The 19,436-nt window shown below is 32.2% G+C and overlaps 1 protein-coding gene across 1 annotated transcript in view; it reads right to left on the minus strand.

Annotated features, from left to right (window-relative positions):
• The window catches only part of LOC108750945, a 50,470-nt gene that overhangs the window by 21,915 nt on the left and 9,119 nt on the right, over positions 1-19,436 (minus strand). Inside the window, exon 8 of the mRNA XM_018490823.1 lies at positions 7,270-7,415. Within this exon, the coding sequence (XP_018346325.1) occupies positions 7,270-7,415 (146 nt within the window). The remainder of the gene's footprint in view (positions 1-7,269; positions 7,416-19,436) is intronic.

Here is a 19,436-nt window from a genome sequence, read left to right on the forward strand (position 1 = left end):
CTCTATTTAAATAAGCGTTTCAATGTTCCACTTAAACAATTTGTCTTGCAGCATACATGGTTCAGAGTAGAAATTTAGAGGAAAGTATTACATGTATTGTCTATTTGGTGAAATGTTGTGTGAGAAATCTTGAGAGATTGGTCTAATTTTTGTGAAAAAGTGATAAAGTGAAAAAGTAAACAAATAGTAACATAGAAAATCGAGCAAAAAGGATTTCTTTTTATTGATTGTATTTTAAATTTATTTTTTGGACATACATGTATATAAATTTTTTTTATATCTCTCAGCTTTCTCGTAACATTTTCATAGATATATAATTACATAATATTTCTTTATACAAATATACATTTTTAAGTTAATTTAATATTTTTCTTAATATTTTTCTACATTTTCTCTTTATTTTTCAATATGTTTACAATTTATTTTTATTAATTTTCATTAAGTTCAGATTATTTCATTGTAATAGTAGGTTTATTCGTTTGTATACGTTGCATGCTCTAATGTGCTCCTATAACAGCTCTTACTCACTCCAACGCATTTGTTGGAGTGCGACGCGAATAAATCTAGTGAGTTTTGACAGAGCCAAAAAAGGATAAAAAGAGAAAGAAGTTTAGGTGGTAGTAATCATGGCAACGCTAGGTAACTTGCTTATTTCACGCATACGTACTCCATTTTGGCCAACAATATCAAAGGTGCCGACAGGGAGTTGCGCTACTGTATGTACCGTGGTACTGTGGTACTAGTTCAGAAAATGCAGCAATAAAAAACAGACCGATTATATGTATGTCACGTAACTATATCTCATTGTACAGAGAGAAAAAACTGCATGGCTTTTGCTTTCTATTCTCTTCTAACTGATCTTGTCATCAAAGTAGAGAACATGCTCTATTTTTATGTCTACGTTTATTACGACTATTAAACTATCAACTTTTTATGAGACTGTACAACCCACTACCGTCTACTGCACACGCACAATATAGTTTAGAAAAGAACAAAGATACCACTTGGAACGCTCTCTCTCGGATCACTTTTAACAAAGACGGAATAAAACTGCGCACGTTCCAGTAATATTATATTGGGTCGTCCGGAAAATACGCACAGACTTTCCGGACCCAATATTTCAATAGGTGTATCAGATCATCCATTCTTTTTTTTAATGATCGAAAGATAGGGCAAAGAATTTTATTAAAGCCTATCTAAATTATCTAACATTGACATTTCGGTTTTCCGGAAACTATTACAAATAGGTAAATCTAACAATGAATCTAGCTTAAAATTTTTAATAAGGTCATTAAAAAAATAGAATGTACAATATCATTGGATAGGTCTATTAAAAATAAACAACTTTTGCTTAAACATTTTTACATCACTTACGGTTTATGAGAAAAATAAAGAAATATCACAGATTATGAGTCATTTATTTGTTCGGATATCAAAAGTTATTAGGAGTTAAAATTAAAATTTAAGACCATGTTCTAAAGTCTAAATAATGAATTAGATGATAGTATTTATAAGAAATACCATCTACTAATAACTAATAAGAAATGATATTTTTTGTTACGATAAAAGTGATTAAAAACCTTTTTATTTAAAGATATTTCTTTTTTCAATAGATCTATTCAATGATAAATCTTATTTATCTGTTTTAATTATAAATTTCGCTATAGTTTTCCTCAATTTTTACTTTTTATTCCTAATATTACCATTTAACTCCTCATCATATAGGATTTAGTCTTAAAAATTTTAATCTAAACTCCCAATAACTTTTATCTGGACAAATGGATAACTCATATCTGTAACATTTCTTTTCTCGTAAATCAAAAGATTAATGTCCAAAAGCGATATCAAAAGAGATTAAGCAAAAGTTGTTTGTTTTCCTATGGTACTCTACCTAAATTATGATTCTATTAAAAATTTTGAACTCGACCCAGACTTATTCTACTTGCAATAGTTTTCAAAAACTAAATGTCTCCATTAGATAACTTGGATAAGTTGTGGTAATAAACATTTTTTTCAACTTTCGATCACTACCTATTTCCGAGAAAAAATTAGGGTCAGGATGGTCTGATATATTCTATACACATATATGTAGGGTAAGATCGGGTATTGTGAGCACTGTAGATAATATGAGCATTTTTTATATTTCTGTAATGGTTGGTACTGGTAGTGTACCAAGCAGGTTGTAAAAAGATGTATCTTCGCGACATTCCAATATACTGTGAAGTTTGATCTAAATTTATGTACTTTGGATGGTATTTATTATATTAAATAAGTAGGTACATTATTTTTTTATTTCTTACGTTTTTTTTTCTTAATTTCATAAGATCTCCAATCTATATTTTGTTCTGCATGTTAATATTTATAAAGTAATATTAAGCCAGTCTAACTTCATAAAGTACCGAGACCATTATTAATTTATTAGACACGGAAATTTTTTAGATAGATATGCATGGTCGTTTATTATGAGCATCTTCATTATTCCTTATAGAACACTGAAAAAAAGTCTAGCGAGAGGTCAATCACTATGGCAACTAATGTACATTTCTTTATAAATATATTGCGACAGTATAATAATAAAACAGGCAATACTAGCAGTAACAGTAGTAGCAATACGCTAACAGTATTGCTAGCAATACATAGTAGTACATAGTAGTACATAACAATACATCAGAGCCTACATCAGCTGTTCAGATGCATAGAAAATTCTCTATTTTCGTGTGAATGTAACAATACGAATAAAATAAACGTTTCGACCCTTCAATTCGGGTCCTTATCAATATAAACTATAAACAGAAATTACATAAGTAACGCAAATTCCAGATTGATGATTCCCAACATTTAGTTCGTTCTTCTTTATCCAAATGCCAAATTAGCTATGTAATGAATAACTCAATGATTATCAAAATATTAACTTATACAAATATAATATAAAAACTTACATAAAGTACAACCGAAGTACTCATATACATTGCATCACTAAGTAGAATCACATCGCTCATCATATTGTCAGATTTACTGTGTAGTTATTAAAAAGAAACACGAAAACGAAAAATTAGAGAATTTTTAAAAATCATTTGCCTGAATTTTAATTATATCAACTTACATATAAGCGTTTTCTCGCGACTCGACGTAAAGGTCTTGTAGTGTTGACAGTCAGAGATACAATGAGAGTCAAAATAATCAAGTCATAAAGTTATTTACAGTATACCAGTGGCAAACAGTTTTATCAGGAACAGTTTTCATCTGACTGAACACATTTCTAATTTGACAATCTCTAACAACGAAGTTCTTTTATCCCTTGATATGGTTTTGTTATTCACAAATGTACTTTTAACTTGGTTTTTGAAGACATAGAGGGGAGATGGCATCTCATTGAAAGAAAAACGAACATTCCCAAAATGGAATTTTTAAAAGCGTTGGAATTAGTACTTAATTCAACAATTTTTTAACGACAAATTTTATAAACAGACTTTTGGTATTTCGATGGGTTCATCATTATGATCCATTGTATCGGATATTGTTGCAAAATCTAGAAATGGAAGCATTACAGACTTTCAATTTCACCATCCTTTTATGTGATATGTTGATGACATTGCGTTAGCATATGTGTCACACACTGGTGAATACCTTTAATTTATTCCATCCCAGATTAAAATTTACAACTGAAATAGGTGGGGACAAATTAGATTTTCTTGATGTCAGCTTAATTAAAAAAAGAAATACTCTTATTCAGAATTGGTACCACAAACCTACTTTTTCTGATCGCTATCTAAATTATTTTTCTAGACATCCTTTATGTCAAAAAGTGGGAACAATAGTGGGTTTAATTGACAGAATTCTTTCTTTGTCCCACCTTATTTATCATCAAGAGAATTTCGAATTAATAATTAAAATTCTTTTAAACAATAGATATCCACTGAAACTCATATTCTCTGAAATCAAAAAGGTTGTCAAAGAAATTTAAACAATGGAATGATCAGGGTAACACACTTACGGAGACAACAGTCAGTAATAAGACAACAGTCAATAATAAAGATAAAATTAATTACAAGTTCTTTACAATTCCCTTTATATCATTTTTATTAGAAAAGTTCAAAAAATTAAAAAAAAAAAGACTTCTTAATATACTTGGCATATAAAGGGATTAATAATTTTGGGAGGATTCATCAGGGTCAAAGAAGTATATTCCAAGCTATCTCACACAGACGTTGTATACAAAATTGATTGTCAAGATTGTGAAGCATCATATGTGGGCCAAGGTAGATGTAGAAGACACGCATAAATGAACATAAAAATCACATAAATTGAAACACTACACAGCTTTCCGTAATAATAGAACACAGAATTAGTCATCAACATGATTTTGATTGGGAAAATGTCAAGATATTGGACGAGGAAAAGGTACTTAATAGAGGACTGATTTCGGAAGCGATACATAGCGACATAAAGCAACAGAAACAGAGTTTGAATTTACAAATAATACATATTTTTTAGACCCACTATGCATGAATTTGTTTACGGAATTGTGACGTTGATTTTATCCTCCCTTGTTCTTATTTTTATTTTCAATAATTTTATGATTTGATTATTTTGACTCTTATTGTACCTCTGACTGTCGACACCACAAGACCTTTACGTTGAGTCGCGAGAAAACGCTTATATGTAAGTTGACATAACTAAAATTCAGCCAAATGATTTTTTAAAATTCTCTAATTTTTCGTTTTTCGTGTTTCTTTTGAATAACTACACAGCAAATCTGACAATTTGATGAGCGATGTGATTTTACTTAGTGATGCAATATATATGACTTCGGTTGTACTTTATGTAAGTTTTTATATTATGTTTGTATAAGTTAATATTTTGATAATCATTGGGCTATTCATTACATAGCTTTGGCATTTGGATAAAGAAAAACGAACTAAATTGTCGGGAATCATCAACCTGGAATTTGCGTTATTTATGTAATTTCTGTTTATAATTTATATTGATTAGCATCCGAATTGAAGGGTCGAAACGTTTATTTTATTCGTATTGTTACATTCACACAAAAATAAAGAATTTTCTGTGCATTTGAACAGCTGATGTAGGCTCCGATAGCCTTTTTTACTGATAGATTCTTTCGAGCCTCATTTTATATATTTGTATAATAATACATTAACAATACTTAGCAATATTATGCATAATAGATGGCAATACATAGAAAAACAATATTAACAATAACAATACTAGTCATAAAGTGTCTTGTATTACCATAATTAGCAATCACTGTACATTTTTTTAGTAGTGGTTGGTCCCTCAGAGTCTGGTAATAGTTATTAAATGTATAGTGAAATAAACCAATCAAATATTTGGTTAATATAACAAAAAATAATGTTACTTTTACGAATATTATATTTAATAAGTGTTACCAAACTATTACTATTTGGTAATACTAAATATTTGTAAATGTAACATTATTTTTGGTTAATCAAACATTTGATTGGCATTTGTTCTAATAAAAGGCTTCGTATATACACAGGGTGGCATCAAATTTCGGTCCCGTCCTGAGCAAATAGAACGGACTAAACTGAGTCGAAAAGTCTTCTACCTACATTTTGCAGTTTGCTCAATAGTTAACGAAATTAATGTTTAAAGATAGTCGAGCCTCGTCTACAATAATCGCACAAGCTGTGTCACATGTCGTATGAAGTGTCGCATATAATTGCATAATTGTCGTAGTCGCAAGAGCTCTTGTCGTGCGGAGTTGAGCCAACTTCAACTTTCTGCGACTGCAACAAGCGCGTCGCATGAGCTCAGCCAATCACAGCACAAGTTGACGTTTAGAATTTGTCGAATTGCGTGCAAACAATCGTTATGATTATTGTAGACGCTCATTTAGGGACACTCTTGCGACATACGACAAATTTTCCTGCGATGCTATATACTCGACATACGACACAACCTGTGCGACTATTGTAGATGAGGCGCGCCGCGCCGTTCAAGCTTACAAGTGCCAGGATAATACCCGCCTCGCACGCTTGCATTTGGCGGTGGGCTAGGCGAATTTTGCTATTTTCTTAAGTTAATAACTCATTAACCATTGTGACAATTGTAAAATGGTAGAGGATTTTTCTTCTCAGTTTAGTCCATTTACCACATGTGCGAAAACTTATCACTAATTTCCAAATATCCTGTATATTTCAATCTTTCATCTCTGCATAATTTCTTATAAAAAATTTCTTGTGCTCATATTACCCCTAAGAATGCTCATATTCGTCTATCCAGAGGATAATATGAACACTGGGCCGATAATAAAAGCATCCACCACCATTTCAACATTTACATTAAAATAATAATATTAATTTCAATACTAAAATACATAAAACATCAACGAATCTATCAAATGGTACGCATAAGATTTTTTTATTCTTCAGTGCCAGATATATCAAAATGTTTCCTTAAGATGCTCATAATATCCCAATTTACCCTATACCTATACAGAGTGTCATAAAAAGGATGGGACATTGGATTATCTCGGAAAAATAATGTTTTCGGTAAAAATTTTTATACGAAAGTTATATCATCAAATTATCCATCATATAGTGATATTGATTTGACTTTGAATTGGTCTTGGAAATGGTGAGATTATCTGAGTTTTTAAAGTAAGAATCCTATTTTTTATTATAAATTCATGTAGAAAGGTGTAGACGACGTTAACACTTTTTCAAAACAATATAATTAGATTCCATTTGGCCATAAACTATTTGAGATGTACATCGCTAACTAATAACAATCTAATATCACTACATAATGGGTACTTGATGTCCTACATTTGTATAAAAATTTTTTTCCGAAAACGTCATTCCGAGATAATCCCATATCCCAACCATTCGGCGACATCTAGTGTCCCTATAATATAATATCTGGCCACTGTGATTGTTTTCATCAATCAATCCTAAATCCCCTCAAAATAGCACTATCAATCAAAGTAGTATACATTCCGTATCACGTACACATTCATATCAGAGAGAGAGAGATTCACACATATATATAATATACACACACTTTCACACATACGCAACCATTTTGTGGTTCGTAGCTAACTTTATATTATAAGGATACTAACTATATTATAGGAACGTCACTAGTGGTACTTATGTGCATGTACGTATGGGCGTATATGTATACAAATTATAAATCTAAAATATTTTTATCACTAACTATCGATATTTCACAATTTTATATAAATATTAGATTATAATTAAATCAAATATTGATATTTTTATATACCTTATTGATTATTGGTATACATCTTTCAGACTCTATCTCAGTATTAATTTTCCTTTCAATAGCTGCAATCTCAAGTAGAACAAATTCTGTTGTCAATCTTTTTCCATCTACTGTAGTAACTACTGGCTTTACTAATTCGGGGTTTTCTACAACATACAAAACATATGTACGAGGTTAATATTAATAATTGAATCAACTTTTTACTATGAGAGATGAATTAACTGCAATTGGAAAAAGCGTAAGAATCTAGACAACACAAAGTTCAAAATCGAGACATAAGACGCCTTACGGGTCGTCTATAATGAACAGTAGCAGTAGAGGCTGTAGACACATCAGGAGTAAGCTGATTTTCCGGCCCGACTTGTCTACAGCCTGCTACTGTTCATTGTAAACGACATTTTAAAGACGTTCATAAAACTTTCTTAAAACATCTTATATCTCAATTTTTTACTTTAGTTCGGGGTTCTTATACTCTTTCCAATCAATTACAATCAATAATTTATCTCCCATAATAAAAAGCTGGTTTAATTATTAATATTTATCACATACGCGCGCGTGCGCACACACGCATGCACGCACATGTATACACAGGATGTCCCAAAATAGATGATAAATATTATAAACAGATTCTTTGTAACGGAAAGTCTAATACAAACTGTCGAGGCTCTGATTTTTTTTATATAAATGGAAAGTGTTTAAGAATTACAACGGAGCTAGAATTTCGCGCGTTCAAAGAAATGGTCAGTATAAAGGTGTTTCCTCAAATTTTTGACGCTGAATAACAAATTCAACTTTTTCATATTATTTTCCTGTCCTTGAGCGCAAAAAATTTGACCCCCATCATTCGTAATTTTTAAACTCTGACAAAGAAAGAAACCAATAAAGAATATATATATCCATAATCAATGCAGTTAACGATGTGTAAAAATTTATTGTAAAAAAACTAATGTGCAAACGTTTCGACTGACATTTTCATTCCTTCTCAATGTAATGTAAGTTAAATTAACAATGTTCCTAACTCATAATATAAATAATGCAAATATTAAAACATGTAATTTTTAATAAGATATAATTATCACGCATTAAAAACGCACAGATCTTTGATTAATATGATCGTCATCTGTGCGTTTTTAATGCATGACAAATATATCTAATTAGGAATTTCATATTTTAACATTTGCGTTATTTGTATTATGAGTTAAGAACAGTTCATTATTAATTTAGCTTATATTGCATTGAGGAAGCCTGGAAACGTCTGCATATTAATTTTTCTATAATAAATAAGTTTTACGCATAGTTAACTACGTTGGCTCTTTATTGGATTTTTTCTTTGTTACATTAGATTAATTTTAAGAACCGTCAAAACGTTTTCATTAAAACTCTTTCTATTTGTGAAAATTATCGTACCCTCGATATTTTCGTATTGGACTTTTTATTTTAAAGGATTATACCACCTTGTGGAAGTTGAAAAAAATCGAACTTTTTTTTGTTTAAATAGATCATTTATAGTTTCAAAAATGTATTCTAATAGTTTTAATAAACAATTTCAATGATTTTATGTCAAGAGCTGATTTAGTGAAACGCGTCACCGCGGCGCGCGGCTCCAAACGATTTTAAGTTGCTCCGACCTGCTCCGAGCCACTAAATTCTGTATATCACTAACCGACGAAAAATAGTTGTTAGTAGGTAATTATAGATAGCACCACCTGTATTTTAGAAGTATAGAGCCTAGATAGCGTCTGTTTTAGATGTTGCACGACGCCGTCAGTGTGTTGCTGAAAATCGCACACAGTACAGCTCCTTTACATCTTTCAATAATCATGGCGGATACTACGATACAAAAAAAGTATATAATACAAAGAAAGGTTCTAGGAACACATACAAACGTCCTGGCAAAGATAGAATCAGTAATAGACCAGTGAATCGATATTTGATGAAAAAAGAAACAAAGAGTATAAACACGAAAAAACAAAAGGCGAAAAAACAAAGGCCAAATTTTTTTGGCCCTTTGAATGAACTTGCTGGATACAAGCATAAACCACCACTTAAAGAGGAAATTTTCACTACTATCAAAAGCCAATTTATGAAGACCTTAGTAAAGACAAATTATTGACTCGCTGCTTAGGAGGCTTCATACAGAACAACAACGAAAGATTTAATGCAAGCGTATGAGCAATAGCGCCAAAAACATTCTCTTGCAGTAAAACAATCATAAATATTTGCCATAGATATCGCCGTATGTAATTTTAATGATGGATTGACGAGTTTAATAACAATTATGCAAGTTCTGAACCTTACTGTGGCCTCAATTGTTTTCAATTCTGTGTGGAGGCGGGCGCGCGCCGAATCAAAGCAGCTGATCGCTCTTTAATGGGCGCCGTAAAAGAGGGTCAAAAAGCAATAAAAACCACAAGAAGAAGTGAATGAGGCAAACGAACTATTAGAAGGACATTGATATGGCTCAAGCAGTTGATGAAGATAAAATTGAGATTTTATTGCTTTATGAATAAAAAAATACTAACCGAAACTTTAACACGTTTTTCTCAAAATGGTTTTTTCAAAATCGGCATTGTATACAACTTTTACATTTTTCATCTGAGTCATTTGAAATTTGGAGTAAACACTCTCTTAGATAAATATAATCTAAAGAAGTACGATTTTTGCGATATATTGAAAACTTTTTTTGCAATTAACATTTTTATACAAAAATTTTAAGCAAAAAATATAATTTTTTTTCAAATGTTCACTAGTTTGCCAAAAATCAATATTTTTTAAAATTTCTGCGTATTTCTTTAGTTTTTAGTGGATGATGAAAATTTGTGGTATTTTGTTCCAGGACAAAAAAAAATCATGTAGAAAATTTGGACAACACCACAGAGAGATTCGGCTAAAAAAGATATTTGACGATACGGCTATAGTGCCATCATTTTGTAAACAAGAAATATAAAAAAAAATTGTTCATACTCTTGAAGATGCATATAATATAATCCCAATAAACAATTCTTGATTCACTCCTTCATTTTTCAAAAAAAAAAAAAAAAATCCAAACACATCATTTTTAAACTGGTGAGGTGGTATAACTCCTTAAAATGTTATTAAAAAATCTGTCTATTGGCGAAATTTGAAGATATCTATATAAAAAAAAGTAGTTTATATCAATATATTTAGCAAAAAGAGGGACATCATATAATGGAAACAATTATTTTATGAGTGGAGGCATTGAGAAAAGGTCAACTTCATTTTTTCAAATAAAATTGTATGATTTTTTTACGTAATATTGATTTTTATAGTTATTCTGCGTATAAAAGTATCATTGAGGTAGAAGAATAAAAAATCGAGAGAGAGAGGAACAGATGGAGAGTGAGGAGAGGAAGTGAGGGAGGGAGAAAGAGAGGGGGCGGGAGGAGGGGGAGAGAGAGAGAGAGAGAGAATATTATTTATATTCTAACAACCTTTCTTTAGTCATATAAATCAATGAATTAAATTTTTGATGTTCCATATTATTAGAAAAAATTAATACATCACACCCTGCAAAAGTGGCATCTTTCCTCTATATATACGGGTAAGATGCCACCTCCTATGGGAAAAGATGTCACAAACAATTAAATAATGTAATACAATATAAATTTGCATATTTTACTTATTTATAATTCATAAAGGTTTAAGCTATAAGAACACATAAAAATATGATATAACATAAATTGACGAAATATGAAAGAGAATAATTTAGGAAATAAGTTGGACATATTTTTATTTGTTTAAACAGCATTTCATTAACTTAAAATATTTCGAATTATATAAAGCATCTAAAATTTTAATTCATAAAATCGTTTTAATGATGGTTTCAAGCAGGAAAAATTGTGTTTTTTCTATCATCATCTTATTCCCAAGTGTAAGAGGAATAGAGGAATATTCAATTGCAACTTTTGTGCATATAAGAATATTACAAATTATATAATCTATATCATCCACATGATCTCCAGGAAACACTGATTAAAATCGTATATCATTTGCCCGGTTTTACAGTAAGCATTGAAATACAGACCTTAGCAATTAGCATATCAAATATTACAAAGAGCATATTTCGCAATTTAACTTTTCATATTTCGTATAATCTTTACTAATCGACTTTGCCATGAATATGTTCATTTCTGCCAATAATTGCGCAACTATTTACCACGTTTTGGCACAATCATTATGGCCAACGCATGTTCCATACAAAAATTATAAACAAAGTGGCGTCTTCCCTTCAATTACCTTAATTCTATTTTAATAAATAAAGTTGATCTTAAAATGTCTCCAACGTTTGCATTTATAAAATAATTATTTCCACTGATGATGTCCCTCTTTGTAATAAAAACAGTATAAATCACTTTTTCATATTTCTTCAAATTTCGTCAATAATTAAATCACTTTATACGAATCATATATACAGGGTGGGGCAAAAGTCCCGCTACCATTTTGATTGCGCGCCATCTTGGTTATGTGACGTATAGTTCAGTTTAGCTTTAACCGTTGTGTTGTGTAGACGTCCAAATTTTATAATGGATAAATATACCCGTTCAACAATTCAATTATTGAATGACGTTTTTCCACGAAGACTAATTTCGCGAAATGGCGATTTAGCATGGCCAGCCAGATCTCCGGATTTAACAGCACCAGACTTTTTCTTATGGGGTTTTTTAAAATCAAAAGTTTATGTGAATAAGCCCCAAACGATTCAACATCTTAAAGACAATATTCGTCACGCAATTGAAGAAATTCAGCCTGAGATGTTGCACGATGTCATGAAAAATGTCTTAAAAAGAGCCGAAAGTTGCATAGCGAATCGCGGTCACCATTTAGCCGATATTCTTTTCTAATCATAACGCAAAAAAAATGTAAAGACCAAATAAACATTGTATGAAAACCAAACTGACTTATCTTTTCTTTGAACAAAGTTATAGGCAATCAAAATGGTAGCGGGACTTTTGCCCCATCCTGTATGTGGTTCAGTAACTGCGTTATAAGGCAATATCTCCATTATCGTTAATGATACGCGAAAATGTCTGAAAAATAAATTGTTTGGTTTGAAGGGACACTTCAAGATGGGAATAATTTTTTGTCAAGATCATATTTTTAGAGATATCAATATAATCAATGTTTTTTTTTAAATTAGACTACATATTTCTATAACTAAAGCGTAATAGCTGAGGTCGAGACGAATCTAATGACTTACAGTGACCTTCAGAAATTTGGAAGAATAATAAAATAAATACAATAGAAAGATGAGTAAAGAAAAATTTATTGTAATAGGTATTCAAAATTATTTCCATTAATTTCTAAACATTTGTTAATCCGATTATAAAAAAGCGTCGCACATTTGCGCAGCATTTGGAATGTCAATAACAAAAGCTTAGATTCTTTCTTTCATCATGTGTTGTCTTTCATCGAAACAACTTCTCTTTAGAGCCTTATAGATTATCATTATTAAAAGAGATTCATCTATCCTTACATCTAGTTATGTGATTTCAACAAGACAGTGCCATTACATTCGTTCTTCTCGCAATGTATTGGATATTTTGTATCCAAACAAATGGATCCGAAAAGAAAGTATAACTCCTTGGCCGCTACGTTCTCCTAATATTAATTAGATTACTAGATTGCTTTATTAAAGAAAAATCTTTTTTCAATAAAATCTACAATACATGATGAAATAAAAGAAAAAATCCAATAAGCTTGTGCGCATGTAGCACTCCAAATGTGCGATGCTCTTTTCATAATCAACAATGTTTTGAAATTAATAGAAATAATTATAAACATTTCTTACAATAAATATTCCTTTACTAATCTTTCTACTAGTCTTATTTCATTATTTGCATTCATTTCCCAAAATTTTTGAATTTTTCGTATTCAAGATTACATGAATTCAAGGTCATTGTATATAAGTACATTATAATGATAAAAATAAGTAATCCTATTAAAAAATATATATATATTGATGACCTTGAAATCTCTAAAAATATGATCTTAAGAAAAAAATAATTAATACAAAGTATCCTATAAGACCGTAATGTGATTATACAACGAATTGGAAATAAAGATCATAAATGGTCAAGCTAGATCTTTAGTGTTGAAATAATTTTGTATGAATTTATATACTACATATCCAATTTCTCAATCTGTGCGCCGAATTTATTTTTAGTCTTGAAACACAGTTCTAACAGAACAGTAATATCACATTAAATTGACAAGTAATTTTATTACATTGATGACTAAAAAAACAAATCTTACCATATATATGTATCCCTTCGAATGAAACAATTTATTTCTTAGGCATTTCCGCATATCATTAACGGTGATGCAGATATTACCTTGTAACAGTGTTACTGAGATATCTTGTATATATATAATACATACCGGCCAAAAGATCCGAGCCACCTAAATAACTTTTAAGTAGTTTGAGATATAGAATTGAAGTTTATAGATCATAAAATTTATCATATACTCTTCGAAAACACCACCTTAACCAGAGAATAGGGTGAGAGAAAGATCAGAACAGAGTTGTCACAAAAAATGAATTTAAAAATTTCCTGACTTTTCCAGGTTTTCCAGATGAAAATAGAAAATTTTCCATGATATAAAATATAATATAAAATATAAAATATGTAAATTTTAATATTTAGACTCGCGAATTGTAGGAAAGCTAGTCTATATTATTAAAACCAACGCAAAAAAATTTAGTAACATTTAAATTTAATACAATTTTAGATGCAAATTCAAACCGCAGCAAAAAATAAATTAGTTTTGAAAAAAAAAAGAATGCAGTTATGACGAAAAAAAGGGATCAAATAAAAATACTGAATAAAATATAAATTTTAATTATTTTAATAAAATCGTTTAAAGTGCACAAGTTTTGAACATATTTGACTATAAACATCAGATATAATATTTAAAAAATTATAACAATTATTTGAAATAGGAGTAGTTTCAGGGAATTGTGAGCAAATTTCGAAATTCCAGACTTTTTTACATTTTTCCCTGACTTTTCCCGGTTTCCATGACTAATTTTAATTTCCTTGACTTTTCCCGGTTTTCCAAGTGTGGCAATCCTGTCAGAAAATTTTAAATGGCATGTGAAGTCGAGTAAAGGCTCATTTGAAAAAGCTTTCCAAAACAAGAACTACGTAGGGTGACCGACATTTCTATACCATATTCTATATTTACCGAGTTATGATCATTTTGAGTTTTTGTGATAGCGAAGACTTACAGCAAGGACGTAAGAAAGATAAATTTTCGCACGAGCATATGTGTTCCTGAGAGAGCAGAGGAGTGTATGGAGCAACAGATTGTTGAAATTTGACAAAAGAGACATCTATACGTTATATTACTATAACTACAAATCAAACAAACATTTTAGTTATTTAACAAAAAATTAAATAACAAAAAATTGAATATGCAAAACACGTATATTAACCCAGACAGCCAAGTCTGTAGAAAGCAGATTTTTTTAATGTCTACTACACACTATGTCAACAAAATGACAACAGAATTAAATGTACACAATACTGTTGATGAAGTTTGCTAGAAAAAATGTAACAGAATTTACAAGTATCAGATAATGTTGAAAAGATTTACTCAGTTTCTGTTAACAATTTGCCTTCACATTAAGTCGACATTACGAGGGCAAGTCAATAAGTTCTTAGAAAATCTGTCAAAGAGCACTCGCAGTGTCATGTCACATTACTTTTTGACAAATAGCATCTTTCAACTGATTACTGTTAAATTTTGAGCGGAATTCATCACGTGGTTTCATTTCTGTAGACGATTAAAGCGAACAACCTTTATATTTTTTGCAAAATAGAAAAAAACGAATTTCGTGCAGTGATCAAACATCTACATATAAAAAGTTTAACGCCGAAAGAAATCAAAGCCGAGTTGGATAATGTTCATAGCACATTTGCACCAGCGTTTGCGACTGTATACAATTGGGTGAATGAATTTAAACGTGGTCGTACATCCACATGTGATGCACCTCGTTCGGGACGTCCAATTGAGGCTGCCAGAAATCATTGATAAAGTCCACGATATTGTTTTGACTAACGAGTGAAAGTGCGCGAGCTTGTTGAGACCACAGGCATATCACATGGTACAGTGATTTCAATTTTGCACGAACAATTGGGTATGAAAAAGCTATTGGCAAGATGGGTGCCGCGATGCTCACTGTGGATCATAAGCGCGACCGTGTGACGATTTCAAAACAATGTTTGGAGATGTTTCAATATAATCCAGATGAATTTCTGCGTTGATTCATTACTGTGGACGAAACATGGATCCATTACTTCACACTCGAGACGAAGGAACAAGTCAAAACAATGGACTTCACCATGTGAACCAGCTCCGAAGAAAGCGAAGACCGTGAAGTCGGCCGGAAAAGTGATGGCCACCGTTTTTTGGTATGCACGCGGTATAATTCATATCGATTATCTTCCGTCGAAGCAAACGATCAATGGCGATTACTACACAGCCTTATTGGATCGTTTCAACAACATTTAAAAAAAAAACGTCCCCATTTGGCGAAGAAGAAAGTGCTCTTCCATCAAAACAATGCACGGATTCACATGTGCCCGGCACCGATGGCCAACGAATTCCGCTACGAATTGCTTTTCCATCCAGCACATTCGCCAGATTTAGCCCTCTGCGACTATTTCCTGTTTGCGACGATTTTCCAAACCTGAAGAAATGCTTCGGAGGAAAGAGATTCACTACCAGAGAGCAGCTCATCGCCGAAACAGAGGCTTATTTTGAAGGGTTGGACAAATCATATTATTCGGACGGCTTGAAAAAGTTGGAAAATCGTTGGATCAAGTGTATCGAGCTGAAAGGAGACTATGTTGAGAAATAAAAATGAATCGATCAAAACAAATGTTTTACTATGTTTTTCTAAAAACTTATTGAATTTCCCTCGTATGTTAACAGAACACAAGCCTAATGCGGATGCAGTTGATGGCAGACTGCTGTCATTTTCTGCTCGAACCTTCTGACAGTCTGTTAGAAGATTGCAGACATTTGGCTATCTAAATATATACTTTAACGTATATTTATATATTTCAAAAAATTACATTTGAAAAACGACTTGCAATCATTAAATACTGCAAGATTGACGGGATTGCAGAGTCCATCCACATTTTTAATTTGAGGCTTAAACAAAAATTAAAACACGTGAACACACAACCCACACGCACGCGCGCGCACCAACACATACACATATATATTCAACTCCACATCCTATTCTTCCATCCACTCAAGAACACGTGTCTCTCTATACGAAGTCTTATTTTCCTTATGTCCTCATCGTGGGTTCTCGCTACCGCAAAATCTTAATAACAGTATTTAAATAATTGTAACTCTGCAAAATAATCATAAAGATGTCAATCAACTCGCATTATTCTCATCTCGAAAGCCCTTTTAAACGAACCCCTACTTGATCCCACATATCATTATTTAAAATTTCCGGGGATATTAAGGTGGATGATTTTCGAAGATAAATCACAAATTTTATAATCCCATTGTATTCCTACAAATTTCTATATTTCAAACTATATAGAGATTTTTAGGTGGCTCGGAACTTTATATGTGGGTACTGTATATGCATATACAGAGTGCCTCATTTTAATTGCCCCAGGCAAATATCTTGAAAAATATGGAAAATACGGAAAAACATTTCAGATACCAGTTGTAAGATTCGAAAAACCCTAGACACAATGTAAGGCAACAGCGACGAGAACAGTGATAGGAATAACACAGAAATAAGCGATATAATTGTCGCCTCCCGTTGCACGAAAATGCCGCGAAAAAAATAAAAATGTCAACCAATCTGATCTCATATATAGATTGTAGTATATTTTTCTATCTGTTTCAAGGTTATAGAACATATAAACAGAATGAAAAATCTGAACATTGATTGGTAGATTATAAGGCAATAGACACAGAATTTTAACTCCGGAAATTTATTGCTATTGCCTTGTTCTGTGTTCCTATGTGCATTGATATACGCATTCCCAAATGATTACTATCGCTATCATTATTTCTATCACTATCGCTGTTTCGCATTTTGTTTAGAAACTTAAGAAGATATCACTGATTTGACCTTGGGTGGCATTGCCAAGATAAGATTAAGGTTACTTAATGTTTACATGGAACCCTCCATTTTTCCTTATAAGTTCTCACGCAGCTTATCTTGAAATTTTTTCAAAACGTTATAATACAATAATTTTTTCATAAAGTACTTTCCAAGTTATAACTCTTGGAAGTATTACAGTACCATCGGCATTAACATACAAGGTATCCAACCGACAACTAAATCTCCTGAATGTTGTTCAGGATCATGACCTAGATACCAGGTGTACAAGTATGAAATGCGGATTTGAGAAAACAGATGGCGCATCAATGCAGTGTGATATAAAGATTTGACTGTTATGCCATTTTGAAGTGCCATCAACAAGTGTCAGACGCGCACGAGTGATAAATTGAAAAAGTGTTTGCATAGTGTTGTGTTGCTGTGTTCGATATGTCGAAATTTATACCAAACAAAGAGCATTCGCGGACAGCATTAATTTTTTGTTTTCATTTGAAGAAAACTGCTGCTGAATCATACCGATTACTTTGAGAAGCTTATGGTGAACATGCTCCATCGCAAGATACGTGTGAACGATGGTTTCGGCGTTTTAAAAGTGGTGACTTCGATGTTGCAGACAAGGAAAACCGCCAAAAAGGTACGAAGATGTGGAATTGCAAGCATTGTTGGACAAAGATGATTTACAAACACAAAAACAACTCGCAGAGCAATTGAGCGTTAGTCAACAAGCTGTTTCCAATCGCCTACGAGAGATGGGAAAGATTCAGAAGACCGGAAGATGGGTACCGCATGAGTTGGACGGCAGGCAGATGGAGGCGCAAAAACACATGTAAAATTTTGCTTGCACGATACAAAAGGAAGTCGTTTTTGCATCGTATCGTTAGTGGGGATGAAAAGTGGATTTATTTTGAGAATCCCAAGCGCAAAAAATCATGGGTAGACCCAGGCGTACAATCCACATCGACCGCAAGACCGAATCGCTTTGGCAGAAAGATGATGCTCTGTGTTTGGTGGGACCAGAAGGGTGTGGTCTATTATGAGCTGTTGAAACCTGATGAAACGGTTAATGCTGGACGCTACCAACAACAATTGATCGATTTGAACCGTTTGCTGCTTGAAAAAAGTCCAGAATACCAAAAAGAGACAACACAAAGTCATTTTTCTTCACGACAATGCTCCATCACATACGGCAAAACCGGTTCGTGACACGTTGGAAACACTCAGCTGGGAAATTCTATCCCATGCGGCTTACTCACCAGACTTGGTTCCTTCTGATTACCACTTATTTGCATCGATGGGTCACGTACTTGCTGAGCAGCGCTTTGGTTCGTACGAAGATGTGAAAAAATGGCTCGATGAATGGTTCGCGGCAAAGGGGGAAGATTTTTACTGGCGTGGTGCCACAAATTGCCCGAAAGATGGGAAAAATGTGTAACTAGCAATGGAGCATACTTTGAATAAAGCTCTTTTTATCATTCTTCCGAATTTAACGTGTTTTTTTTTTAAATCCGCATTTCATAGTTGTACACCTGGTAACATTTGTCAAACTCAAAGCCATTGGAGGTTGTACTATTTTCATTATTAAAATTAAAATGATCTTGACTTGACCATACAAGTTTTGTTTAAAACAATTTTCCGTATTTACCATAGTTTTCGAGAAATCTTAATGCAATATTTGAAGTGGGACGCCCATATATATATATATATATATATATATTCATATATAAGGTGTAGTAAAAAGAAATCTATTATTTTTGGATTAAATTGAAGGCTTTATTTAGCATAGTTAGAATGATCCGATTTAGGTCAAATATGCACCGTTTTTCGATAACTTGTTGCCATTTTGAAGGTAATTTCATTATGCCTCTCTCATAGAAGCCCTCGTCCCTATTGGCAAAAAACTGGGACAGTCGATTTTCACAAGCTTCTCTTGAGGCGAATTTTTCACCAGCAAAATCATTCGCCATAGACAAGAACAGGTGGTAATCACTTGGTGCCAGGTCCGGACTATAAGGTGGATGCATAAGAACCTCCCAACCAAGCTCCCGGA

Source organism: Trachymyrmex septentrionalis, unplaced genomic scaffold, assembly GCF_001594115.1.
Source record: "Trachymyrmex septentrionalis isolate Tsep2-gDNA-1 unplaced genomic scaffold, Tsep1.0 scaffold39, whole genome shotgun sequence".
Classification (NCBI taxonomy): domain Eukaryota; kingdom Metazoa; phylum Arthropoda; class Insecta; order Hymenoptera; family Formicidae; genus Trachymyrmex; species Trachymyrmex septentrionalis.